This window comes from Sorghum bicolor, chromosome 9 (genome assembly GCF_000003195.3).
Source record: "Sorghum bicolor cultivar BTx623 chromosome 9, Sorghum_bicolor_NCBIv3, whole genome shotgun sequence".
NCBI classification, from domain to species: Eukaryota; Viridiplantae; Streptophyta; class Magnoliopsida; order Poales; family Poaceae; genus Sorghum; species Sorghum bicolor.
In genome coordinates this window covers 58448441-58473305 of record NC_012878.2, presented here as the reverse complement: position 1 = coordinate 58473305, position 24865 = coordinate 58448441, and the positions used below count along the sequence as shown (strand labels likewise).

At 46.8% G+C, this 24865-nt stretch overlaps 4 protein-coding genes, 1 long non-coding RNA gene and 1 pseudogene across 6 annotated transcripts; 3 read left to right on the top strand and 3 right to left on the bottom strand.

Annotated features, from left to right (window-relative positions):
• LOC8065292 lies at positions 315–1629 on the top strand. Of its 2 annotated transcripts, none has more exons than XM_021447161.1 (2): positions 315–636; positions 738–1629. In XM_021447161.1, the coding sequence occupies exons 1-2, from the start codon at positions 510–512 to the stop codon at positions 1496–1498; spliced, it is 888 nt and encodes a 295-aa protein (XP_021302836.1). In that variant the 5' UTR covers positions 315–509; the 3' UTR covers positions 1499–1629. The 2 variants fall into 2 exon arrangements, with proteins under 2 accessions (XP_021302836.1, XP_021302835.1); XM_021447160.1 differs by having other exon boundaries at positions 317–636; positions 735–1629.
• LOC8064757 (mitochondrial adenine nucleotide transporter ADNT1) lies at positions 6511–11626 on the top strand. Its single transcript, XM_002441549.2, has 8 exons — positions 6511–6880; positions 8297–8345; positions 8839–9002; positions 9224–9261; positions 10226–10338; positions 10467–10580; positions 10692–11030; positions 11220–11626. The coding sequence occupies exons 1-8, from the start codon at positions 6714–6716 to the stop codon at positions 11301–11303; spliced, it is 1068 nt and encodes a 355-aa protein (XP_002441594.1). The 5' UTR covers positions 6511–6713; the 3' UTR covers positions 11304–11626.
• Positions 11888–15207, bottom strand: LOC8064756 (mitogen-activated protein kinase kinase kinase 7). Its single transcript, XM_021447868.1, has 2 exons — positions 12276–15207; positions 11888–12188 (listed from the first exon to the last, which is right to left on the bottom strand). Exons 1-2 carry the CDS (start codon positions 14278–14280, stop codon positions 12010–12012), a joined length of 2184 nt encoding a protein of 727 aa, XP_021303543.1. The 5' UTR covers positions 14281–15207; the 3' UTR covers positions 11888–12009.
• On the bottom strand, positions 15362–16720 carry LOC8064755 (annotated as a pseudogene).
• On the top strand, positions 15389–18838 carry LOC110430325. The gene is made up of 5 exons (XR_002447686.1): positions 15389–15515; positions 15604–15790; positions 15873–17956; positions 18051–18241; positions 18501–18838. It is a non-coding gene; the product is annotated as an uncharacterized LOC110430325 (long non-coding RNA).
• LOC8064946 (protein LAZ1) lies at positions 19349–24621 on the bottom strand. Its single transcript, XM_002440296.2, has 9 exons — positions 24361–24621; positions 22951–23235; positions 22798–22854; positions 22605–22713; positions 21553–21737; positions 21383–21471; positions 20547–20808; positions 20221–20472; positions 19349–20077 (listed from the first exon to the last, which is right to left on the bottom strand). The coding sequence occupies exons 2-9, from the start codon at positions 23101–23103 to the stop codon at positions 19757–19759; spliced, it is 1428 nt and encodes a 475-aa protein (XP_002440341.1). The 5' UTR covers positions 23104–23235; positions 24361–24621; the 3' UTR covers positions 19349–19756.

Sequence of the window (24865 nt, the reverse complement as noted above, 5' to 3'; positions counted from 1 at the left end):
CGGTCATGGCGGGGTCCACGTCAGCCCCGGGGGCCATGCAGCGCCACGTGGCAGGGTCAACCCCGCCACCATGCATGGCGGGGTTCAGTGAATTTGCCCCGCCATGTATGGTGGCGGGGCCAAACGGCCTAGATTTGAAATTTTTTTGAAAAGCGACCTAAAATTGAAATTAATTTTAAAAATGGGCTAAAAATAAAAAAAAAATTCGCCAAGAGCTGCCAGCCACCGAGACCGTACTTGAGGGCAGTTTCTGAGCCACATATATCTCAACCGGTCCACACGTTGGAAAATGCGTCGCCACAAACCTTTGGTCCAGATCGATCGGACCCCGAAAAAGCGAAGCGAGCTGCCTGCCTAGTATATCCATAATCCACAGGCTTGAATTTCTTGTGGCGCTGATGCTCTGCCGATTCCAGCTCCAACGCCACTATTTTACAACTTGATGATGAAGGATTGAGAATGAGAGAGGACTCTGCTGCTGCTGCCTTTGCTGTCACTCACTCACCACAATGGAAACGACGACGTCATGCTTCCTGACCTCCAAAGCATCGTCCAAGAGCATGGCGGTGCTGCTGTCGCCCACCGGCTTCGCAAAGCCTAAGCCTCGCCTGTTCTTTGCCGGCGGCCGCCGTGCTTGTGAGTCATGTCCTGCTCCGATCCTTTTGCTCCCTTCCTTCCTTCTTTCCCTTGCTCCGTCACTAACCAGATCGATCGGCCGGAACGAACATGCGCAGCAGGCTGCAGCATCAACGCGCGGGGCGCGTCGGAGGACGGCGGAGCGCCGCCGCCCATCGACCCGGACTGGCGCTCATTCCGCGCGCAGCTCTACTTCAACGAGCAGCCGCAGCAGCAGACGACGGTGAAGAAGCAGGTCGGCGACAAGTGGGCGCACCCGCTGGTGGAGCCCGAGAAAGGGTGTCTCCTGATCGCGACGGAGAAGCTGGACGGCTCGCACATCTTCGAGCGCACGGTGATCCTGCTCCTCTCCTCGGGCGTGCGGCAGCTGGGCCCCGTCGGCGTCATCCTCAACCGGCCCTCGCTCATGTCCATCAAGGAGGCGTCCGAGACCATCTTCGCGGACGACGCCGACATCGCCGCCGCCTTCGCGGGCCGCCCGCTCTTCTTCGGCGGCCCGCTGGAGGAGTGCTTCTTCATTCTCGGGCCCCGCGCCCAGTCGGCGGCGACCGCGGGCGGCGGCGGCGGCGACGTGGTGGCGCGGACGGGGCTGTTCGAGGAGGTCATGCCGGGGCTCCACTACGGGACGCGGGAGACCGTCGGGTGCGCCGCGGAGCTGGCCAAGCGCGGCGTCGTGGGCGTCCGGGACTTCAGGTTCTTTGATGGATTCTGCGGGTGGGAGCGCGAGCAGCTCCGCGACGAGGTCCGCGCGGGGCTCTGGCACGTCGCGGCTTGTAGCGCCGCCGTGCTGGGACTCGCCACCGTCGTCAAGGGTGGGCTATGGGAGGAGGTGCAGGGGCTCGTCAGGGAGAGGAGGGTCTAGTGTAGTCAACTGCCTGCTGCCTCACTGGCACTGCTGGGTGGGTCAGCAGGTGGCTCCAATGGCTTTCCTTGTAATTAAATTGCTCAATCAATCAATTAACTTGCAAGTTAAATCAATCAACGCATTCATCATTTCGAAAGCATAGACTTGGAAATATCGAGAAATAGAGAGCAGAAAGCTCTGTGTTTAGCTTGAGGACACAACTGACAACTGAACTGAAGAGCAGCATTTTTATTACTTGCTGTCATCAACCACAGATGAAGATGTTAACTACAATTCCCAGAACTGTTAGTAGTTTTTTTTTTCCTCACAAATGTCTGTCTGTAATAAGTTCAGGAGAGCCCTGAGCTAGTAGTACCTCTAGATGGCACCAACAACAGCGGGGCAAACTAAATCTGGGCAAATGTTTCTGAACCGTGGCATTTTTAGCAGTGAGAATCAAAGCATGCAGTTCACAAGAGTGACAGCCACTCTCTAGTAACAATCAGAAAGCTGCAAACAAATGTGAAGTGTAAATCAAAACTAGTTGAGGTAATTAATCATCACCTCCTGCAGAAGAACGCATAGGTACATATAACTACAAGCGGTGCTTACTGGATATAAGGGGATCTGAAGTTTGAAAGAATAGGCTAATGCCCAGTGATGAAAGCACAGTGCCTATTTTGTCAATCTTCAGGTCAAGTAATGTTGTTTTTGCCATTCCTCTGAAATTGGCTTCATTGGTGCAGACTGAAGAGTGATGTAAAGATCGGTACAAAGATTTGTGTACAGAAGTTCCCCGTTGGCTGTACAAAGATCTTACTATCTCTACGTGAATCAAGAATAGTGTTTAGATTCCATATCTGCAGACATGTTTATGTTTTGGTCTGGGATTGGGACTTGGCTCTGTTTCAGTTGTGTGAGCCGCTGGGTAATTCTCAGTTTATTGTACAAATCTGGCGTGTTTTTTTATCTTTATTTTTTTTTACTGATTAGTACTTTGAATTTGTATAAGGGGGAGGAGTACCTTTTTGTCATATCACTTACTACCCTTTTTTGTGTGAGTTACTAGGAGTGTATAAATGATATTGGGGCATTTGTAATTATAAGTCAGCAATGTAGAACAGACAATTCACATCAGGTCTGGATTTCAATGCTTCTGGTGTGGACGTAAGCGGCGTGTTTGTGAGCACTTTTGGCTTCTTCTCTATCAACTTGCAGACTTATGATATGCAGCAGGATATTCAAAGTATTCTATAATACTTACATCTGCCTAAAAAATTACCTAGACTACATAGAAGCGTGCATGATTGTTTACCGGAATTTTTATCACCTAGACTGATGCATTGGCTGACACATTGTTCCCTAAAACCTACAGGCGCCATACATTGGGAACCCTAGAGTTTCGGATACAAGTCCAATAAGCCTTCGACTTCTTGATGCTGCTCGTTTCTTAGGTGGTTTGGAAGGAACGTAATAATAGAACGTTCACGGGGGAATCGGCAGGAGTCACGGAGCTCTTCCGGAGGGGGGATTTCTGAAGCGACTGATTGGATGCTGACGGGCTTTAGGTCCCTTGCTGTAGCTTTATCGCTTTGGTCACCTAACACTTTGGACATGTAATCTTCTGCTCTCCCTCCAGTAGCTAGGGCTTCAGTTTGTTTTGGCCTAATGTCGATGGCTCCTTGTCGTCGGGGTTTAGGTTTGTTACTGTAACTTTTTTCCTCTTAATGAAAAATGGGTGAACGGCCCGATCTCAAAAAAAAAAGAAGCTCCAACAACTTAGCATCGACAAGGATGAAGATGCACCTCCGTTTGGCCATATTACTTTCTTGTGTGAGATATAAAGTATAAACCACATTTTGCATAAGTTCAGAATAGGCAAGTCTCCAGCTCTAACCCTTCTGGTGATCTGATCAACCCTGACTTGTTACACCAGTTGGAGCAAAGGAAGGCAGAGGGTAGGTTAGTAAACATTATGGATCCATCAGATATGAAACGGTGCAGAATCTGATTCCAAGTGAGCGCACCGGAAACACAGATATTTGATGTTGTGAGTGAGCTTCAATAGTTCAAATGCAACTATGCTTCAGCGTGGTTCCATTCTCTTTAGAAACTAAAACAAGTTATGGTAACTGTCAGCTATGAGGGAGTCCTGGAATTTATGCCCAAAGTTTGTTGGACACTTGCAGCTGCAAAAGTTGATGGATCGGTTCCATTCATTCACTTTGTGTATGGTTAGAGCAACTCCAATCCACCTCCTAAACAAGTTCTTATTCTAAATCTAGGGATTTGATTTAAAAAAATCAACTCCAACCCACCTGCTATTTGGGTTTCCATTTTCCATGTCCTTTTAGTTTCAACCCCTCACATCTAGAACCCCTATCCTACTTGTTTAGGAGGTGGGTTGGAGTTAGGTCTTAATTTAAGCTTCTATTTTTTTTATCATAGCATGTAAATAAAAATTGAAAAGGTTAATTTAGAGATTTGGGTTGGAGTTGCTCTTAACGAGTTATCTAGAAGGTGCTTGGTGGGGGGGGGGGGGTTGTCTTCTTTTGCCTGCCCCATGTGATCATCTCCTTTGTGTTCTCGATTCTTCGTGTAAAGGAGCTGAGTTACGCTTGACCCAAGAGGTCGCATGACCGGGCTGAACCCAAACCAAATTGTCACATTTGTCTTTACGAGTTACTATGAGGGAATTTTGAAGGTGCCGTGCATTTGAGTCTGTGACGATACGTGGTACAGTAGTACCAAATTTGTGCGTGTTTGTTGACCATGACTGTGGGCCCGTGACCGCTGCTCGGCCTGTGTTGAGGTGGTGGCCACTTGCGTTTGCGTGCTGAGTGAGTGAGGTATTCGGCTGGCATCTATTGGGCTTGGTGGCACGCAGCAGCTCTCTCCGGCGGTCGATCTGGGCTTCTCGAGCCCATCACTGTCGCGAGGTCCATCGGCATCAACCTTTGTAACGGCATCTGGCATCTCCTTAATTAATACCCGGCCCAAACACAGCGGCGCCACCGCAGCAGCTTCCGTCTGGCGTTTATCCGGACTCCGGAGTGTGTTGGGGACTTGTGGTGGTGCGGCGTGATCGGTGCGGTGCAAAAGACTGTTCAGCTTGGGCGGCCCAACCTGGTCGAGAAAGGCCAAATTCCAGTCCACATCCGCCTCCCATTCCCATCGAACGTCCAACTGTCAGGTCCAAATCTAATCCAAACCCAAATGCAAAAAAGAGCGAGCGAGGAAATTTCCTTCTTTTTTTTTTCAAAGGGTTTTTATTAATTGCAAATAATTTTGTGACTGTTGTTAGTAATGAGTTGGTTTGGTACGTGGCGAATGCCGCTGCTGCATGGCCCAGCAGCGCCACAGAAATGTCGTTTTGTGATTTGTGTCCGCGGTGCGAGACATCCACCAAACTCCACCCCCCGAGCCGTAGGAACCAAGCAATGCTCTTTCTCTTTCTCTCTCTCTTTCTTTGTATTTTGTATACATAGATGAAACAAAAAGGCATCAATTATTTAGTCCCTTCGTTTTGGAATTTATAAGAGATTTAATAAATTTATAGTAAATGGAACTTTGTAACCCAAAAAGGTTTTCGACAAAAGAGTGTTGCCATACTACACACCGAGGAGATAAATTATGAACCTATATGCTTATTTAATGACGCTGATGTGATAATATTGTAAAATGTTACTGTTATTCTATAAACTTGATCAATCTTAGTACAGTTTGGTTTAGAACAAACAAAGACCCCTTTGGGTTGGTACATGTTCGACAATCAAAGTTAACATAAAATGATTTTAAGTAAAAGGTGAAACATATCTGGAACGTCTAATATTAACTATTGGCCATGCTAAAAGCTACTCATCTACAGTAACTATTAGCCCATACAAACATGTTGGATCTTAGGTTACACGGTGTATATAGGGGGTGTTTGGCACTGTTTCACGAACTCTGCTCCACAAACTCCACCATAGAGCAGCTTCACAAAAAACTGGAGTTTATGGAGTACCTCTTTAGATGCTCTTACAACTCCACCTTTTTCCTCGAACTGAGTGCGTGGAGTTAAAACCGTTTAGCTAAAAAACATAGAGCGGAGTTGAAAAACGTGGAGCAGAGCAGTCCCAAACACCCCCATAAAATTAGCAATGAACTATCACCCCGTGTGAGCTAATTTTATCTAGCCCACCTTCCTGCTGTTTGAATGAAGTAGAGCTGATTTCTCGTTGTTAGTTATTAATAACCCATGGGATCCAAACATATCCTAGGCATTGTTTGGATGTTGTCGGTTCAATCCATATGTGTTGGTGTGGATTTGTGTGAAATTTAGTTCAAATTCCACTCTAATCCACCTCAACACATGTAGATTGATGTGAATCCGACTAAATCTAAACAAGGCCCTAAGCATATCCTTTCAAGTATAGGTTTTTTACAATATTTAAAAGAAACATGCCTAGATCCAAGATGCACACAAAAAAACTTCACATGCGAGGCACAGACATTTCTCACGTGTTCTCGACATAATTCAGTTACATAATATTTCACATGCCTCTTGTTTGAAAAAGAATTTTGAATAAAATAAACCAAAAAAGGGCCGGCATCGCCATTGATGAGACGAGCCCAGTCAGCAGGCGAGGCGGAGCACGCCGTCCCGGCCCCGGACGGATCTAGGTTTCCGTTAACCTCCTGACGCCCTCACTAATCCACAGCTCCCAGCGCGTGCCACTGACCTGCGGGCCCCGCTCGTGCATCCCAACGATGATCGCGCGGGGTGAGAAGGAGATGAGCACGGACGGCGAGATCTCTCCACTCGGGGGCTCTCACCCCCGAATCGCAGGGCCGCAGAAACTCTCCGCGCACACACCACATCCCGATTCCCTATCACTGCGCGGTGGGTCCACTCCACCAACATTCCTTCCGTGACCCCAGCCGCACCAGCGGGTAGGTTTCGCCCGCGTGCACGTAGCATTTCCTTGCGCTAAAGCAGGGAGGGCTAATCGCGTCCGCAACCAGACGCCCGCCCCAGGCCCCAGCTGCTTAACACCCATCGCCTCTCTATTCTATTCACCCGCCTCCCCTCTCTCGCTCATCACCGCACGCGCGCACGAACGCTCCTACCCCCTCCTCCCGCCGCCGCCGCCACCGCCACCGCCGCCAAAACCCCAGCTCGAGTCGAGCCCGACTCGGCGTCCTCAACCTCCTCGTCCTCGGCGGGCGCGGGCGAGCCGGGCGGGGAGAGATGGCGTCGGAGGACGTGGTGGGGAAGAGCAGGGGCGACACGGCCGTCACCACCATCGTCAACCTGGCGGAGGAGGCCAAGCTCGCGCGCGAGGGGGTCAAGGCGCCCGGACACCAGATCCTCACCATCTGCAAGTCGCTCGTCGCCGGTGGCGTCGCGGGAGGAGTGTGAGTCCCCTTCCCTTCACTCGCCTTCTCCCCTGCTCCGATCCTCCGCCTCTCGTCGTCATCGTCCTCCTTCTCCTCCGGTTCTCCTGGGCTTGGATTTGTCCTCACGTGCGTGTGCCATTCGGTTGTTCTAGGTGTGGGTTTCCCTGATTGGGTTCGGCTCTGGGATTTCGTTGTTGTATAATTGGGTTCGGCTTTCTGAGATTTTGTTGTTGTATAGGCTACCCAGAGTTTGATCCGTGTGGGTGTCGTCTGGCTCCTGGTATAGGGAATTGGGGGGTTTCCGTGCGTGCTTGTCACGGGATGTGTGCGTGCGTGCTTGTCACGAGTTGTGTAATTGCTTGGACTGGCTTATCTCAACTTGATGCCGATCGTTGGGCGCGGCCCGTGTGATCTGTGTTGGATTCGCACAGGTCTTAAACCCTGGACGCGAGCCACTCAGATCTCGGTTCGTTGACTGGTGGTTTGATTCGCTGGGAAACCACGCGGGGAAACACATTGACCATGGGCGATGCTTCTCCACTGATCTAAACCATTTGCCAGAGGATACTTGAGTTTTGGTTGATCTGCTATTAATTCTCAAGACAGGATTCCATTCCCAAGAATAATTTAAAAAATTCCAGATGCATATGCGTCTTTGCCAGTTGCCATAATGGTCCTCTTTTGGACCTTAAATCTCAGTAGTTTGTTGTTTGTGCGTTTGGTTCCTTCTCACTATTGGTATTAAATTGCTAGGGATGCGTCCAGCGCTCTACAGAGTTTGCTCACCCGGGGATGGATTTGTTTTTTTTAAGGAAATAGTAAAACTGTGTTCTAGATAGACATAGCGAGCTGTCTTTCTGGTTTGGTCAGTGTTCACTGTTCAGTAATAACTGACAAATCTACCTAAAAAGGAACGATTCGTCACTGAGTTCATGTATCAGAATTTTGCTGTTGATGTCTCTGCCCATCCTCTCGCCACTTTTTGTTATTTGGAATTAGTTTAGACGTATTTAGCATTTTTTGAGTAGTATATTGTTCTTCCTATTGTCATCTGTCATCACTGCATATCATCTACATCAGCAACACTGAAGGCCTACCAGTGTTTACTTTATCTGATGTCCTTGGTTGGTAGAAGACTATGGCGACTTGATCTTGTCTTCCATTGTTAGGACTAGCCAAATTATGCTTTAATAGTCATCTGAAGTCAGAGCCTAAACTATTTTTCTACTTAATTCGTTTTGGTCATTTTCAAATGATGCATACTGAAAACGCAGATGGGAACTAGGAATATCTTAATGATATGTTGATGAAATGGTCTTTGCTCATTGATGTGCTTCACTTTGGCTTGTAAATTAAACAAACTATTGGCCTGGAATCTGGATAACTATTAGTGTCCCTGCATGCTCTAAATTAGTTCATTTGTGTTTTGCACAGGTCACGTACTGCTGTTGCTCCACTCGAACGATTGAAAATCTTGCTTCAGGTGAATTCCCTGTTCTGATGAATTTTCCTAGGTTCTTTTTAACGTTTCAAATCAACAGTGTACTCCTTTATATAACAAGTTAACAAACTGTTATGTGCAATCTCTCCATAAATCAGGATCACATTGAATGGTTTAAGAACTTGGGTTGTGAGTTGTATAAAATTGTTGTACATGAACTTTCCTTATTAATGTGATAACAGTGTTTTTTAGTACTAGCATAGCTAGAGACAGGATGCAAATTGAATCTTGACCGTGTTAATGCATATATAATTTGCTCTATCTATTCTAATGCAAGACATGTCTTCTTCTATAATTAACACACCTGTGAGATATAGTGTTGGGTTAAAACTTAAAAAGATCTCATCTGTTGCTCAACCCTACTTCAACAATTGGTAGCGCTTCCCATATTGTCGCGTGTGTGTTGGGGAGGGGGGGGGGGGGGCTCTAAATTATGCGGAGTTGATCTCTCACTTAATTTGCATGGCTTGCTCAGGTTCAAAATCCACACAGCATTAAGTACAACGGTACAGTTCAGGGTCTCAAGTATATCTGGAGAACTGAGGGCCTCCGTGGACTTTTCAAGGGCAATGGCACCAATTGTGCAAGGATCGTTCCAAATTCTGCCGTGAAGTTTTTTAGCTACGAGCAGGCGGCAAAGTATGTCCTCTTTTTTTCCAATTACTCTTAATAAGTTGTCCTGTTCTGCTACCACTTAACTACTATTTGTAGTTTGCAGACCTTTTCACTGTTGCATGATTACTCTTTTAACCTGAAATTGGTTAGAAGCATTTCCTTTTTTTTACTCTTCTTTTCTTTGTTCTCAGCGTCATGCAAAGCAATAATTGATTGTCGTTGCCTTTCTCTATTTGTTTTTACAGGGGAATTCTGTGGGCTTACCGTCAACAGACTGGGGAAGGTATGCCTTTTGCTACTATGTTACTGCTCAAATTAGATTTCCTGCATAATCATTTATTTTCAAGTGGAGATTATCATCATATTCTGCAAAACTTGTTTTTCTCAAACCTGTCTATACTATTGGTTTTGGTTAGCTCCCGGTTATTAGATAACCATGTTGCGTAAAATCTTGGCCTTACCTAACTCCATCTAATCATTGTCTGCTTGTTGCAAATATTTTCAAGAAGGCTTGTAGGATATGGCAGTATCCCTAATTCAGGAATTGGGGTTTCTATTGAATGAACTGCATGGGTCGAGAAAAAAGTATTTCTTAACTTGTGACCTATGCATGCTTCATTTGTTGCCCAACTCTGTCACCTTTGTCATGGCTTAAGGCCAAAAACATTATGTGCTTGGTTGCTCACTAACTTTAGACTAAGGTGTGCCATGCATGCTCTTTCTTTATGACTTGTCAAATAGGTAACTGAAATCTAGTTCAACAACAACAACAACAAAGTCTATTAGTCCCAAGCAAGTTGGGGTAGGCTAGGGTTGAAACCCAATATTTTTTCCCTGTACTTCATATATAGAGTAGAGAAATGGGTAAAACACTAGCATCATGCCCATGTGCAAGTGTCAGCATTTCATGTCTTTTACTAGTTTGCTGAGTCTACATGCGATGCCTGAAAGTTGCTGTTGAATGTTCAGTTTGGTGATGTTATTTGCAACTCCCTGAGACACAACATATTTCTTACTTGCCATTTATTGATGTTTTCAGATTACACATGGTTCAAAAGTTTCTCACAAAAGATGATAATTTCACCTCACAATGATTTCACCATTTGCAAATTGTGTTGTGTTTTGTGGCACAAAATATTTCATGCATGCATGAGCTTCACATGAAATAATTGGTTTCATTTTTAACTGCATTATCGCATGAAGTTGATAGATGTTTCGGAATTTAACAACGTTTGTATGTTCCACAGAGGATGCTCAGCTTACTCCACTCTTGCGCCTTGGAGCTGGAGCGTGTGCTGGTATCATAGCCATGTCTGCTACTTACCCAATGGATATGGTTAGGGGTAGGATCACTGTTCAGGTACCGTATAGTTTTCAATGCTTTCAAGCACCATGAGATTGCCTATCTTGGTAGCTAATCTATAAGCCACTTTGGACTTATATTCCATTTTGTTTGATGTTTTGTCGACTTTGAACTTACATATGCAGACAGACAAGTCTCCCTACCAGTACCGTGGTATGTTTCATGCACTGGGTACAGTCTACCGTGAAGAAGGCTTTCGTGCTTTATACAGAGGGTGGCTTCCATCTGTAATCGGAGTTGTAGGTTTCTTGTAACTATTAGACTATTCCTTTTTTGCTCTTGCTGATGAGTACTTACCACTTTATGCTTTGAGTACTTACCACTTTATATGCTTGGTTATCTTCATGAAGGTTCCATATGTTGGCCTCAACTTTGCTGTATATGAGTCCCTCAAAGACTGGCTACTCCAGACAAATCCATTTGGCCTTGCAAATGACAACGAGCTGCATGTGGTTACAAGGCTTGGGTGTGGTGCTGTGGCTGGGACTATTGGCCAGACTGTTGCATATCCTCTTGATGTCATCAGGAGAAGAATGCAGATGGTTGGTTGGAACCATGCTGACTCTATCATTACTGGGAAAGGCAAAGAAGCACTCCAGTACAATGGCATGATCGATGCATTCAGGAAGACTGTTCGTCATGAAGGCGCTGGTGCTCTGTACAAGGGTCTTGTTCCGAATTCAGTCAAGGTAATCCTTGTCTCTGAAGTTTTACATGCTTTCGATGTTGTTCCCTAATGTTGGTTGACAAACTTCTTTGAGGAAGTTTTTATCAAAAATTTCTTTTCTAAGTTTGTCTCTAGAGTCCTGTCAATAGTTCGTTTCTAAAATTGTGAATAGTCCGTTTCTAACATTCTGCCCTCGTTTTGGCGTCTTCAGGTGGTGCCCTCAATTGCCATTGCATTTGTCACTTACGAGGTTGTGAAGGATGTGCTAGGAGTAGAGATGAGGATATCAGACTGAAGAAGCGGGGGTAGTGCTGGTCGTTATCAACTGCTATTTTTGTAGGTTTTGGGGAGTTTCTGTTTTTGTAGGCAGGGCGAGTAGGAGGATATGACTGCGGCTACATTTCAGCATCAGGCCCTCCCAGCCCATGTTGATATATCCTGCTACTGGCTTCAGGTCCTAGAATTGTTGCTGGATCGCGCGAAAAGTAATAAGTTGGCTGTAAAGCTTTAAGCATTTGCCTAACTCATAAAAAATCTGTCCCTTGTTGATGTACCGAGATTGAACTTAAAAGCGGTATTGCGTGCTGCTAATAGTTGATTCTAATGATTTTTCTCTGCCGTTGTCGCGTTTCATTTTCATGCGGTTGCTGGTGATTTGAGCCCATCTGAGTATCTGACCATTCAAATGTTTGGATTGTCTTGTGACAGTCATCGGTGTGCCCTTATATCGTTCTAATTCTAATGCATGAATTTTGAATTCACTCGTCTGCCCGTTGCAAGTCTATTACTGTTTGTTCACGAGTGGAGTGGCTGTGCATTCGTTTGCTTAATTTATCTTCTTGATCGGAGAAGTTCTGCACATGATGTTCATACGGAGCGTTTGTTTTTGAAATATTTGTTCACATCTGAGAAGTAATTCTCATATAATCAATGGTCTAGTCGACAAAAATGTTTATCAGAATACTCCACGACAACGAAGATTCCTGCATTCTCAGGCTAGTTCAGATTTCAGAGTCTGAAGCGTGCCCCCCGCCGGAACCGCGCCGCCGGGGAGACGGTATCACGTCCGAATTCAGGTGGCCGTCCGACTTGATCCTCTGCGTCCGCCTGATGATCTGCGGCGGCCTCACCACGCCCATCGACTTGGACTTCTCCATCGACTTGGATTTTTCCGGTCGCCCTGCACCACCATGCATTCTCTCTCCCATAGCATCGTCGACGCAAAGCGAAAGGTGTCGACGAGGAGCAGCGTGGACAAAAGGCTTGCCTGCTAGCCGGGTTGCGACCCTGCTGCTATCCACCTTCCTCGGCGACGCCTTCCTGCTGCTGGCGCGGTCGCTCGGCGACGCCTTCCTGCTGCCAGCGCGGTCCGGCAGCGACCGCGTAGTGGTGGTGGTGATGGTGGTGCCGCGGCTCGACACGGACAGAGCATCGGCGTCCGACAGCGTCGCGCTGCCGCTCTCGTCCCCGCACAGCGAGTTGCCTTCGCTGCTGGAGTCGGAGGCCTTGTCCCTGCCGCCGCCGCCGATGTGCAGGATGGCCGCCCTGTTCCTCTCCTTCTCCATCACCCTGTACGCGAACATCTGGAACGGCACGTCGGAGACGCGCGGCGCCGCGTTTCCGGACTGCCACGCCGGGAACCTCCTCTGCAGGCTCGCCTCGACGTCGAGGTAGTCCACGGGCGGCACGGGCGGCGGCGGCGGCGTCGCGTCCGGCTGCTCCGCGGGGGCCGGGTTCATGACCACGAACCGCTTCACGTAGCGGAGGACGCGGCAGATGGACGCGAACGCCGGCCGCTGCGCCGGGTCCCCGTGCCAGCACCGCTTGGTGAGGCTGGTCAGGTACTTGGGCGCCTGGAACGGGAACAGCGGCCGCTCGCCGGTGCGGATGTTCTTGCTCATGTGCTCCCCCTGCAGGTGGTTGTCCTCGAACGGGATCTTCCCCGTCAGCAGCTCGAAGCAGACCATCCCGAAGCTGTACACGTCCGCCTTCTCCGTGCACTTGGCCGCCTCCTGCTCGAACACCTCCGGGGCGTACCAGATGCAAGGGTTGGAGGCGGCGACGGTGGCGTTTGCTGCTTTCGCCGACGCCCTAGGGCTGGGCCTGGGGTTGGCGGCGGCCACGGTCGCCGCGGACTGCCCGAACCCGGCGACCTTGACGTGGAGGTGCGCGTCCGCGTGCCGCGTCCTGACGAGCACGTTGGACGGGTTCAGGTCGCCGTGGTAGATCTTCCTCGAGTGCAGGTACTCCATTCCCCGCGCGATCTGCAGCATGACGTCGACGACGACGGCGAGCGGGAACGGCACCCGGCGCTTGGCGTTGTTCACCTCCTTCACGTGGCTGGCCAGGTCCTTGGTCATGAGCTGGTCCATGACGAGGAAGAACTCCCGCTTGTCCTCGTCGTGGAAGCAGTACCGGCAGTGCGCTACGTTCGGGTGCGCCACGGAGGTGAGCAGCGCGGCCTCGGCGCCCACGGCGTCGGCGTCGGCGCCGACGAAGTGCTTCACGGCGAAGGACTCCCCCATCCACTGCACCTCCTTGAGGTTGCCCACCAGGCGCCTCCTCACGTGGAAGTCGCCCTGCAGGAGCACGGACGCCGGGTGCACCTTCCCGCGCGGCGCCGTCAGGAGGTCGGCCAGCCGGTGCTCGTTCCGCGTCAGCGGCTTCGGCGAGCCCGGGCTCCTCCGTTCCTCGAGGTACTGCAACAGGAGCCACCGGTCCTCCTTCCACGCCGCGTCCATCCTGGCGGCGAGCTCACGCGTGGCCAGGTACCGCGCGCCGAGCCTCTGCCGGAACAGCCTCGGCTCCAGCATGTCCCTGTCGTAGTCCTTGGCGAACAGCAGCCGCCGCCGGGCGAGCTCGTCCGGGTCGGACCCCGTCACCTCCGAGACGAGCTCGACGGCCTCCAGCACCAGGGCGACGCTCCACAGCAGGCTGTGCATGTGCTGCTCCACGCAGTCGGCGCCGTGCGTGGCCGCGGCGGCGCGCGCCCACCAGCTGTCCCGCGGCTCCAGGCAGTGGCGGACGTAGCCCTCGGCGTCGCGGACGGCGCGGTGGAGCTCCCGGAGCGGCGCCTCCAGGGGCTTCCACTTGGCCAGGCGCTCGCTGAAGCGGAGGTGGGCGCGCACCTCGGCGGCTACGGCGGCGAAAGCCAGCGCGCAGGCGTCGGCGAGGAGGCTGCATTGCCGCGGGTTGATGCGGAGATCGTCGGCGAAGGCCATGAGCGCTTGCACGCCGCCGAGGGCCTCGCCCACCTGGCGGAGCTGGTCCATGGATCGGCGATCCGATCCTCAATTCTTGCTCATTGTTTTGTTTAGGGGCCTCCCGCAGTTTCTGTGAATGAGTGATGCAGAGAAGGAGAAGAATGAACGATTTGCTAAAAGTGGACATGGTTCCTCTGCTGCCTTTGTATTTCTTTTTTTTTTCCGTTACATCTATGACTAAGAGCATCTCCAAATATCCTATTTTTTGTTTTTTCTAATAAAAATAAAAATTTGTTGTTATCTAAGGTATTTGGAGAAGAAAAAAAATCCATCTCTAAGAGTATACTGGCATATACCGAATTATTCACAATAGATCAAAGAACAAGGAAGATAAGAAGTGGCAGTCACACGACTAATCTAGCACTGCAACTTCTACACGAATACTAAAATACTCACAAATAGATGGAAGAACAAATACTACTAATCTAGCATCATTAATTAGGTTACCTGAGGGGGCAATACAAGCTTAGGTGGGACATGCTCTACTACTACCCATAGTATTTCTGGGCTTGCTCTGCTGATGTTGTCCCATGTCTGGACGTGGAGGAGGGCGGTGCTGTTCTTGAACCACTTCTTGGATCCAACGCAAAGATTTCCTCGATAGTACAAGTGATGGAGAATTAATAGTGCCATCCTTCTCTGATTAATTTGGATGCGGTCCGATCCCGAGCCATCTAATGTCCAAGTCATTCATGTCGTCGAAGTCCAGGAGCCCACCTGGTGGTCGCAAGAGCAAAATTCAGCTTTTCCTAAGCAGGAGATGCACAATCCATATATGCACAATCCATATGGTGGTCATTGGAAGGAGGTAGAGAGGTGGAGCATCGCAGGACCTTCGACCGATTGGGCTTTGCTGGCTTTTTTGTTTGTTGGCGCGTGGCAGAGGTGGAAGGAGACAGAGTTTGCGCGACAGTTGCGGTTTTCAAGGCTTCGGTCTGGGCAGCAGAGATAGTTTGTGGCCATGGGCCATGATGGGCCCAAAAAATAGGCCGCCGGTAGCCTCCAATCCACACGAGGCAGAGGCAACAGCTGGTGCGGGGGACTGGCGACGCTATCGTTGTCACCGACACTTAGAGCAACTCCAGCCCAGCATGCAAATTGAGCCCCTATTTTATTTCATTTATATGCTGGGCTGCATACAATAGGGACCCAAAAATCACTCTAACTCTAGCCTAACTACCTATCCAGCATCCGATCTGATTTCAGAGCTCCGCCCCGTCGCCTCCGTTCTCCAGCGACCACAGGTCAGCAGCAGCCTGGAGATATGTTTCATCTTCATGCTCTGTGGTCAGAATTCTTCTCTTTTCTCCTTAACTTCGTTATCTTCTGCAGAGGTATAGCTGCGGGCTGCTGCTACCTAGCTGGATCGATCACAAGGAAATACAGCATGCAGCTTGGCGCTGTCTTCGCGAGCCGGCGCCAGCCTCTGGCTGATCAGCTGGCTGATGTTGTTGGAGCTGTGCGTCACCAGCCTCGTCGACGTCGACGTCGGCGCCGGCTGCAGCAGCAGCGACTCCAGGTTCGCGAGCTGTTCGTTTGTTTGTTTGTTTGTGTTCAGATGTTAATGTCAGAAGAAGATAAACAGTGTCAAGCTGATGCAGAATTGAGCAAGAGTGTGAACCTCGATGTAGCCGAGGTTGTCGGGATCGAGCTCCTCCATGATCTGCGGTGTACTCGTCGACGCGCTCCAGGATCTTGGACAGCTTGTTAGCAGAGGCGGTCAGAGTGAGGCCCTGGTGATGGTGCAAGAAATTCAGAAAAGTTCAGATTGTTGTTAGCTTAATTGAGCAACTAGTGAGACAATCCAATTCATGGACTAGTTTCATTACCTCTTTGAGCTCCTCTTCAGTGATCTGACCATCAGCATTCTTGTCAACCCTGCAACAAGTTTACAATCAAGCAAGTTCAGACATGAATAGAATTTTGCTGAAAGTGGTTTCAGAATGCACTTTGCTACTAGCACAGGATTATTAAACCCATGACATACATGTCAAAGAAGGTCTGAAGCTTGGCATCGAATCCAGGATCAGAGAGCTGCTGCCAGAACTTCCGGACCTGATCCTTGGTGAGCACCATGGTTGTGATCCCTCTTCGCCGTGCAAGTGCGTCGAAGATCTGCGCGGCAAACTCCTTGGATCCAACCATCCCTGCAGTGCAACATGAACATTTCATTCAGAAATTCAGAGTTTCAGACATGTTCCGAGTTCTTTTTCCCTTCTATATAATACAGCAAACCAAATGGTTCAGACTTCAGAAAAGCAGTCGAGGGGGAAACACAAGAAAGAAGAGTGTGGCGGTCGGTGACTGACCGATGCACTAGCCGAAGCGTGAGCGGAGGAGGAAACCGTCGACGGCGAGGCGTTGGAAGCGCTTCTCCACCTCGGTCCATCCCAAGGTGACGGCGGCCTGGTTGAGGAACTGGAAGCGGGAGGGTTGCGGCGAGCGCGGATCACGACGGCCTGCGGCTCGACGGCGCCTGCTGCTGCGGGAGGGTTGCGGACTCCAGGCCTGCTGCTCGACGGCGTCTGGAGAGAAGGGCGCGCTGGCATGGAGGGCGAGGAGGAGGCGGTGGGAGGGCGGCGCAGTGGCGTCTGGGGAGAGGGCGGCGCGGTGGTGTCTGGGGAGAGGGCGGCCGCGTCGGGGCGCGGTGGCGTCGGGGCGTCGGGGAGAGGGAGGCCGCGTCGGGTACTATTCTTGCGGGCCTCCGACTGGAATTTAAGAGCTCTCCTAAAATGAGAGGCCAAGTAGCAGGGCCACTCGAGTTCTCGAACTCCATGGGGGCCTGTTTAGGAGGCCCATTGGAGTTGCTCTTAGGTCCTGTTTAGTTTCCTACCTAAAATTTTTTCATCCATTCCATCAAATCTTTGGACACATGCATGGAACATTAAATATAGATAAAAAAATAAACTAATTATACAGTTAGGTTCAAAATCGCGAGACAAATCTTTTAAGCCTAGTTAGTCTATGATTAGCCTTGACATTTTTCCGACATAACCGATGTGCCAAAATTTTTTCATCTCTAATCTAAACAGGGCCTTAGGGGTTGCGGCGCCGGGATCGTGGATCCGCTCCTGTTCACCGGTGCGAAAAGCCATGGCTGAAAATACTGTTCGCTAATTTGTTATGAGAGCAAAATATTGTTGGCTATGACTGAAAATATTGTTCGCTAATTTGTTACGAGAGAAAAATATTATTGACCGACACAAAAAAAAAAAGTACGGCAGCGAACAGCCGACCACCACGTAACCGGTGCTTACGGGCATGTGGTACTTGCTGAGGTACGGTACCGGCCGGGGGTTTGGGTGATTATTGGGGGGCATGACTGCGGGGATTGGCTACGTCCTCGAGGAATCGTTCATATTGCGAGGGCCCCATATTGATTCGGCACGACCGCACGAGGGTGTTAAGGCCAAATGGCTATAAGGAATTTGTTGTGTGGAAATTTTCTTTCCTTCGGGGTTGTTGTTGATGTCAATAAGAATCGTTTGGTTGCAGTTTTGTTAGATTGGTCGAATTATCCGCGGGCTGCCTGCTCTCTATACATATAACTGTATGCTATCGAAATAAATGAGCAATCTGACAAGCCTGAGCTGACTTCTGAGGAGGATCTTGGTGTATGAGAAATCTTCCCTGAACAAGCTGATGTGTTAGAAGATGAATCAGAGTCAGCTCTTTGGTGCTGGAGGTAAGTTAGGTGTTACTTTACAAATTGGTGCTTTTTGATTCTATTGTTTTGTGTTTTTCATTAAAAATGCTGAATCTTTTAAATGCATATGTAGATGAGAGATCTGAAATCTATGTCTGTGAAAGCTTGCTGCGTTCTGAGTACGGTTAGAATGCATTGATCGATGCTTACTGCAAGTCTGGCAATGTCAGTGCTTCTCTGTGTCATCAAGTTGATGGAGAGGAATGGGGTTCGAGCCAGATGTCCAGACTTCTAATGAGATCATCATTTGGTTCTGTTGCACTGGTAAGATGCCCAGGGCGATGTGAGTGCTGCCCCTTTGTTTCTGGCCTTTGTGATTATGGAGACAGTAGCATAGAGTATAACACCTATCAGACTGCATGAAAACTCAAGATTGATTGTCTTGTCTACATGAGAAGGTCCATGCTTTTGTTTGCTTGGAAATGTTATCAATAATGAAGTATAGAAAATGTTCTCTTAGAGCTAGGATATATGATGTCCCTTCAGTTAGTTAGGATATATGACTTTGGGATTCTTATCACAGTGGATGAAGCTTCTGAAGTCAGAGTACAAGCGAAGGTGGCGGACCTCATCGTGAAGCTCAAGGAAGGACTGAACGTGTGGCAAACCTGGAGATTGATGGTGCTGCTTAGAGGTGTTGAGGGTAGATGTTTTGGTGAGATGTTCTAAGAGGTGCTTTGGTTAAGAGAGGACAGTTCAAGACTCTTTAGTCTTTGCGTCATTTCTGTTTCTTAAAACTTATTTCCTTTTGGTGTAATGTTCTATCTTTGTTGATCTTGCGTTGAATCCTTGTATCTGTTGCTTTCAATATAAGCAGGGCTACGGTCTTTGGTCTTAAAAAAGGACAAATTGGGTTGTTCATTTCCTTGTTGACAAAAGAAATACTTTCCAAACACATGGATGAACTGCCACATGGTGGTGTTTTTTTCCCCCTAGAAGGGCAATCAGGCCTTTAGTTGATATTGAACTCTTTCGAACCTGGTCCATGCTTTGTGTACATCAGCACTGAAAGCGAGTTTCATCATGTTAATTTTCTCTGCTTAAATGGCACACTTTTATAAAAATTGTAAGACAGAATCTCATATCGCAGGTTCATATTTTTAGCACGGACAGTTCTGTTAGCTATTTTTGGCTGGGCCAGAAATCAAGGCCAGGCGTAGCCCAGTCTGAACTTCAGTTTCCATTTTGATTCTGGTCTTTTCCTTTTGCAGTGACAGTGAGTGAGGTTCATCATTGTCATCATACAGATATACCTGGTTCACAAAACGCCAGATTTGTGCAAATTTACAACAATCTGTAAAAGTTGAAGTTCCCAAAAACAACTTGCTTTTCGCGAGAATAAAGTAAGGTAATAAATGAAAACAAACTAAGTCACAAAGTTCAAACGACAGCTCTCATTAAGTTGTTCAAATGAATTATTAAGAACGAAGGAAAAAAACTGTCAAATCTACATATATCGAGACCAAACTTATATACAGACAATACATGAACTTAATGTACCGTAGACTTTACAACTTATTAAGCGTACTCTTTAGTCAGTGGCTAAGGCTAATGTCAGCACGTACAGTTCCTTGTGCGGGGATGTCAGCAGGAATCAACAAGACAATTGCGTGCTACGTGCACAATCTACCACTTTTACCACACAGAAGGTTCAGCAATGTAGTGTATGGCACGACCAAGCTTCATGCTAGTTGCAAAATTCACCAGCAACCCAGCAAGTCAACGGCAGTAGCGTATCTTCAATAACCAAGGTTTGAACGGAAGGGTACATAAAGAGGATCACGATTTTTTGATTTCCCACCGGCGACCCCGTATGACAAAGCTATCAGGTGCCTGCTCAGTGCCTTCCCAACTGTCAACGGCGGCAGCTGAGCTCGAATCCCTTCGATGCCTCTTCCCTTTACCAACGATCCCACTGTCACTGGCGCTCCCACTTATGAGAGGATCATCAATACCACGAATTGTTCTCTCTGGTGTGGATGCGCTCACCCAATTGTCATCCCGGCTTTGCCTAAACTTGATGTTCTTCTTCATTTTGTCAAAGCGCTTCTCCACTGGTCGTACTGCTTGGTTAACAGTGAACTTAAAATCTTTTACCACCTACAGAAAAAAAAATGCAGGAGACATCAAAGATAGATGGAAAAGGAGACATCCTAAATAAATTTCCAATTAGCCTCATGAAGTTTAAACACAACATATAATAGACTTATGATTTCAAGTGTGATCTGCATGTAAAAACTCACATATTCTCCGCTGCCAATCACAAAGTCTCGAACACTCTCTTTAATATTAGTTGCAACTATTTCATCTGGTTCCAACTGCGGAAGCCTCACTTTGGTAGGTCGACTGATATCCTTTATCTCATCAGGATCCACAGGATCAGAGGCAGCGTAGTCCCCGAGTACTGAAATGTTTGTAGGCGAATATTGTTTACCTAATAGCTCATAAGGTTTTGCAGGGAACACGTACAGGTGAACAACTGATGCTACGCCCATCTGTGAAGACATGAAATATGATAAGTAAACAAGAATAATTTTGAAAGCCTATCTAACTTGAAAAGGTGAGGTACCTCTATACAAATGATGAAATCCTGAATACTTGTTTTTAACTCCAAGCTCTGTGCCAACGGGCTTCTAACCAAGCCCAAAGAATACATGATGGCAATTATCACACCCTGCCACCAGGTCAGGAACACTATAGACTTGAAGGAAAGGAATTTAGCCAATGGCTTAATATGTGCCAATTCATCCTTAGTAGCTGTGTACCATTCCACTAAACAGTATAGGGCCCAATATTGACTGAAGTTCAGGACTACAGCAAAGTAAGGGTATCTGCAGCACAGAGTGATTAAAATTAAATAATGCAATTTCCAGTTTGCAAGATGAAACTATATTTGCCACCATTATCAGAGCTCGTAGAGATAGTTGATTCATCTTCAAGATGAAAAAAGACATTTCTGTGAACCTATTATAGTATTTATGCGATATCCTTCAAAAGGATGATATTTCCTTTGAGACTCAAGAATTAGTGAAAATGCAAATTCTCACTCGGACAAAGAAAAGTACAGGTATCTGCAGCACAGAGTGAACAAAGCTAACCATGCAATTTTCACCATTTATATATAGCAGGAAAGGACTGTAGTGCAAGATGCACATATATTTTCTGAGGGCAAAGAAAAGCCTATTACAATCCATACAGATAGAGGATTCATCTTCAAGATGACAAAGAGATTATTACACATTTGTGTGTGTGCCTACCATAGCCTTTATTAACCACCCTTCAAAAAAATAAAATATTTCAACACTACAGATATTCAATCGATGAGAGATGGATGGTTCTTTTCCTTCAGGGCTCAAGAAATAGTGAAATGCAGAATTGTCAATCCAACAAAGAAGGAAAACATACCCACATCCCCATTTGAATTCTCCCTCACAATATACACCAAAAGGTTGAAGAATAAGAGACAGGCTAGCTGTGAGTGTCTTTATAATAACCTGCACATGTACGAAGTATTAACTAAAGTTGCTAGTAAATTCAACTGTTCTGATTCAAATTAGATGGACAAGGGATCATACATATTGAAATATACCAAATTTGATAATCTGGTAAAACCGCACACCGAGTCTCCATGGTTTCAATATGTAATTAATAGGAAAATGATGATGAATGACTCCCTTTTCAGAGATATGATGCAGCAGAGGTTCCCCGGAATCTTCGCCACCCTCCCTCTTCAAAAATGCGATTGTCCTATCCTCACCACCTATATTCCAATTGCAGTAAACAGTGAACCATAGTAAACAAGCAGTGGCAATTGAAAAGGAAACAAGTAAGCTATTCCAAGTTTCCAACTGTATACATTACCCCAAATGAAATAAGTATATTTTTTTAAAAAAAAAACTGCACAGGAGTATATCAACCTAACTGCTAACAAATCAGTCTCATATGATATCTTTAACAAGTCAATGCTTCTTTTGTTTTTATCAAGAAGAAACAAAAAGTGAATAAAAATAGTGTTGGCGTCCTATGAGTTCTAGATAGCATATCTTTTATAACCTAATATAAACAAAGTCAATATGAGCCACTGTTTAGTCCTTGGATGAAAGGTAGTGACTTCATCTAGTTGCATAGCAAGAAAGATGCACTAACAAAGGCTTGTGGTTTCAGAAAGAGAATTCTTAGAAAGTCTGCAGAGACCTTTTTGCCAGATGAAACCACTGATAACAACACTAAAAATAGGCTGTTATATTTGAATAAACTACAGCACAAGCATGTTGAAGCCCTTTCACACCTAAGATCACCTCCATCCGAGCATGCTATTATATCAGTTGTTCAGGAATATAAACTGTGTCAAACATGTTCCAGTTTATGGATGTCCGTACGATATCTAAAACAATAAATGAAACCATGCCTTTTTTGAAAACCAAATAGCTGCATTTTAAGCGTAGCTTCATATCCATGACCCATGTACCCTTAAAAGGGGAAAGAATATGTATCTAACAGCTTTTATGTTACAGATTGATAACAGAAAGTGTACATCGAACCTTTAAGTAGGTGTAACAATGCAAGCAACCTCTGAGGGTGGCAATTTAGAAGTTAAAATGTCTCAGCCTCAGGGAAAAAAACTCACCTAAACAAGCAGTTATATATCTTCCAAAGCAATACATAGCAAATGCTTCATAGGCATCACGCAAGATGCCACAATAGACACTAGTGTCTGGATTTACCAATGAAACATACTGTTGCAGAGAGATCAACAAATAAACAACTAGATGAGCTATAGCCAATCAGCAAAGAGCTAGAAGTTGTTTTAGAGATATTACTGATTCAATAGCGTAGCAAGGGACCATTAAGATAACACCAAGAACAAATTTCTGTTCCTGCAACAGAGCAAACATGACAAGATGGATATTTGATTATTTACAAACAATAAAAAGGGAGAACATTATTGAGCATGGTGTGGTGGTAAAACAAACCTCTGGATTGTTGTACGCCGAGAGGTGCTCAAATATCAAGTACATCGAGAGGGAAACAGAAAGAAGCATAAAGAATCCTGATATGAGTATGGCCCAGGTGGGCGCTGCGTATTTGTCCATCAAGGGCAAAAGAAGCCCAAGATTGACCCTCATGGAAGCTGATAGCACTTTGTTGACCTCCAATTCTCTTAGTCATCAACATTATATAGCTACACGTTCGCTATAAGACTGAGCATGCCAAGAACACTGATGAAATTACAGTGCAAATCATGTTGAGTTTACTGTCTGCAAGACCAGTGTATTAAGATATATATTAGATAAATGATCAAAAGTTTAACAGGTCAATAAGATATTTCAGACGATAAATAGACTGCCAAATAAATAGATCCATTCGTAGACAACGGAACAATAACTAGGGGTAGCACCAATCGAAGAAAAGCTTGTTCAACATAGGTTGAGGTGGTTTGGCCATGTCCAAAGGAGACCTTCTGAGGCACCAGTGCATTGTGGAGATCCTAAGTCGAGATATCAATGTGAGGAGAGGTAGAGGAAGACCGAAGCTGATATGGGGGGAGGCAATAAAAAGAGATTTAAAGGGTTGAAATATACCTAGAGATCTTTGTTTAGATAGGAGTGCTTGGAAAGCAGCTATCGACGTACCTGAACCGTGACTAGGGGCTTATGTTGGGTTTCAACTCTAGTCTACCCCAACTTGCTTGGGACTAAAAGGCTTTGTTGTTGGTGTTGTTGTTGGTGTATTCATAGACAAAACTATGAAATAAATAAATAGCCTTATAATAAGTAGTGATTTGCAAGTATATATGACCTAAGATATGCCACGTTACCACTTGCATATAAACGAAAGATTTCTCTCTCTCAAATTATTGAAAAGTTAAATCTGAAAAATCCTCTTGGATAAGTTAAGAGTCGCTAGTCATACAAAATGCAAGCTCAAATAAGCATGTTAGCAACCAATAGAACGTGATAAACTTAATGAAGCCATTGTTAACAGTATCTTTTCTATTATTAGAAGAACAAAAAAAAAATAGAAGTGTCATCTCCTGAAGGCAACGCTCTCCTCACGGCTACGACAAGCAATACAACCATCCTATTCCTACAAACATATATATAGCTCAACCAACAAACCCGGTGAGATTATTTTCTGATGTGGAACCAGCGAACAGATGAGATGAAGGCCTCGACCATGCAGACAAACAGCAAAATGCCAAACCCTCCAGAGTCGCGGGTGAAGCTCCATTCCACTGGAATCATCCTCGTGTGGGAAGAGCAAAAGGGACGGCTAAATTCCACTCAAATCAGACCACGCGTTATACTAAACTAGCTGGATGAGCGGATTAGCCACGATTCGACTCGAAACCCTCAAGCGAAAGAGAAAGCTGAATCAAGCACCTGAGCTGCTGCCGGTGTCGAAACGGCCTCGAGGAATCGAGACCAATTCGAAGAACGAACCGGGGGGCTCGGGCGGCGGCCGGAGGCGCCTTGCTTACTCCGCGACAAGAGGGGAACGGCGCTGCGCCGGCGTCTCGCGGTCGCGGCGCGGGTCAGGGCAAGAGAGGGGTGGGGGATCCGCTGACGTGGCGCCGATAGCCTCGAGGAAGACGCGGCTCCAGCTGAAAAGTTGGGAGCCGGCACGGCAAGTCGGCGCTAGACAAGTGTGAAGAGAGGAGGACTTGGACCAGAACCAGCCAATCAAATAAAAATGAAATTATTTCTCCAAAAAAAGGAAAATCAGAGGTCGAGGCCAGAAAAAAATTTCTCAAAAATATATAAAAATATAATTCTGCCTTGTAGAATCATTTTATCGGCAATGTGATCCAAATCTGGTCAATTGTGAGGTCAAAGGGTATTACATAAGGTTATTCCTAATAATTTATTTACTATCTTTATTTATCCT

Coding starts and splice junctions, on each gene's coding strand:
- LOC8064946 (XM_002440296.2), bottom strand. CDS start 23,103: ATGAGGGTCAATCTTGGGCTTCTTTTGCCCTTGATGGACAAATACGCA. Junction 20,809..21,382: donor GAATTCAAATGGGGATGTGG/GTATGTTTTCCT, acceptor TCTGTGCTGCAG/ATACCCTTACTTTGCTGTAG. Junction 20,078..20,220: donor TGATTGGCAGCGGAGAATAT/GTGAGTTTTTAC, acceptor TTTTTTCTGTAG/GTGGTAAAAGATTTTAAGTT.
- LOC8064756 (XM_021447868.1), bottom strand. CDS start 14,280: ATGGACCAGCTCCGCCAGGTGGGCGAGGCCCTCGGCGGCGTGCAAGCG. Junction 12,189..12,275: donor GGTCGCAACCCGGCTAGCAG/GCAAGCCTTTTG, acceptor ATGGTGGTGCAG/GGCGACCGGAAAAATCCAAG.
- LOC8065292 (XM_021447160.1), top strand. CDS start 510: ATGGAAACGACGACGTCATGCTTCCTGACCTCCAAAGCATCGTCCAAG. Junction 637..734: donor TGCCGGCGGCCGCCGTGCTT/GTGAGTCATGTC, acceptor GAACATGCGCAG/CAGGCTGCAGCATCAACGCG.
- LOC8064757 (XM_002441549.2), top strand. CDS start 6,714: ATGGCGTCGGAGGACGTGGTGGGGAAGAGCAGGGGCGACACGGCCGTC. Junction 6,881..8,296: donor GGTGGCGTCGCGGGAGGAGT/GTGAGTCCCCTT, acceptor TGTTTTGCACAG/GTCACGTACTGCTGTTGCTC. Junction 10,581..10,691: donor TTCCATCTGTAATCGGAGTT/GTAGGTTTCTTG, acceptor ATCTTCATGAAG/GTTCCATATGTTGGCCTCAA.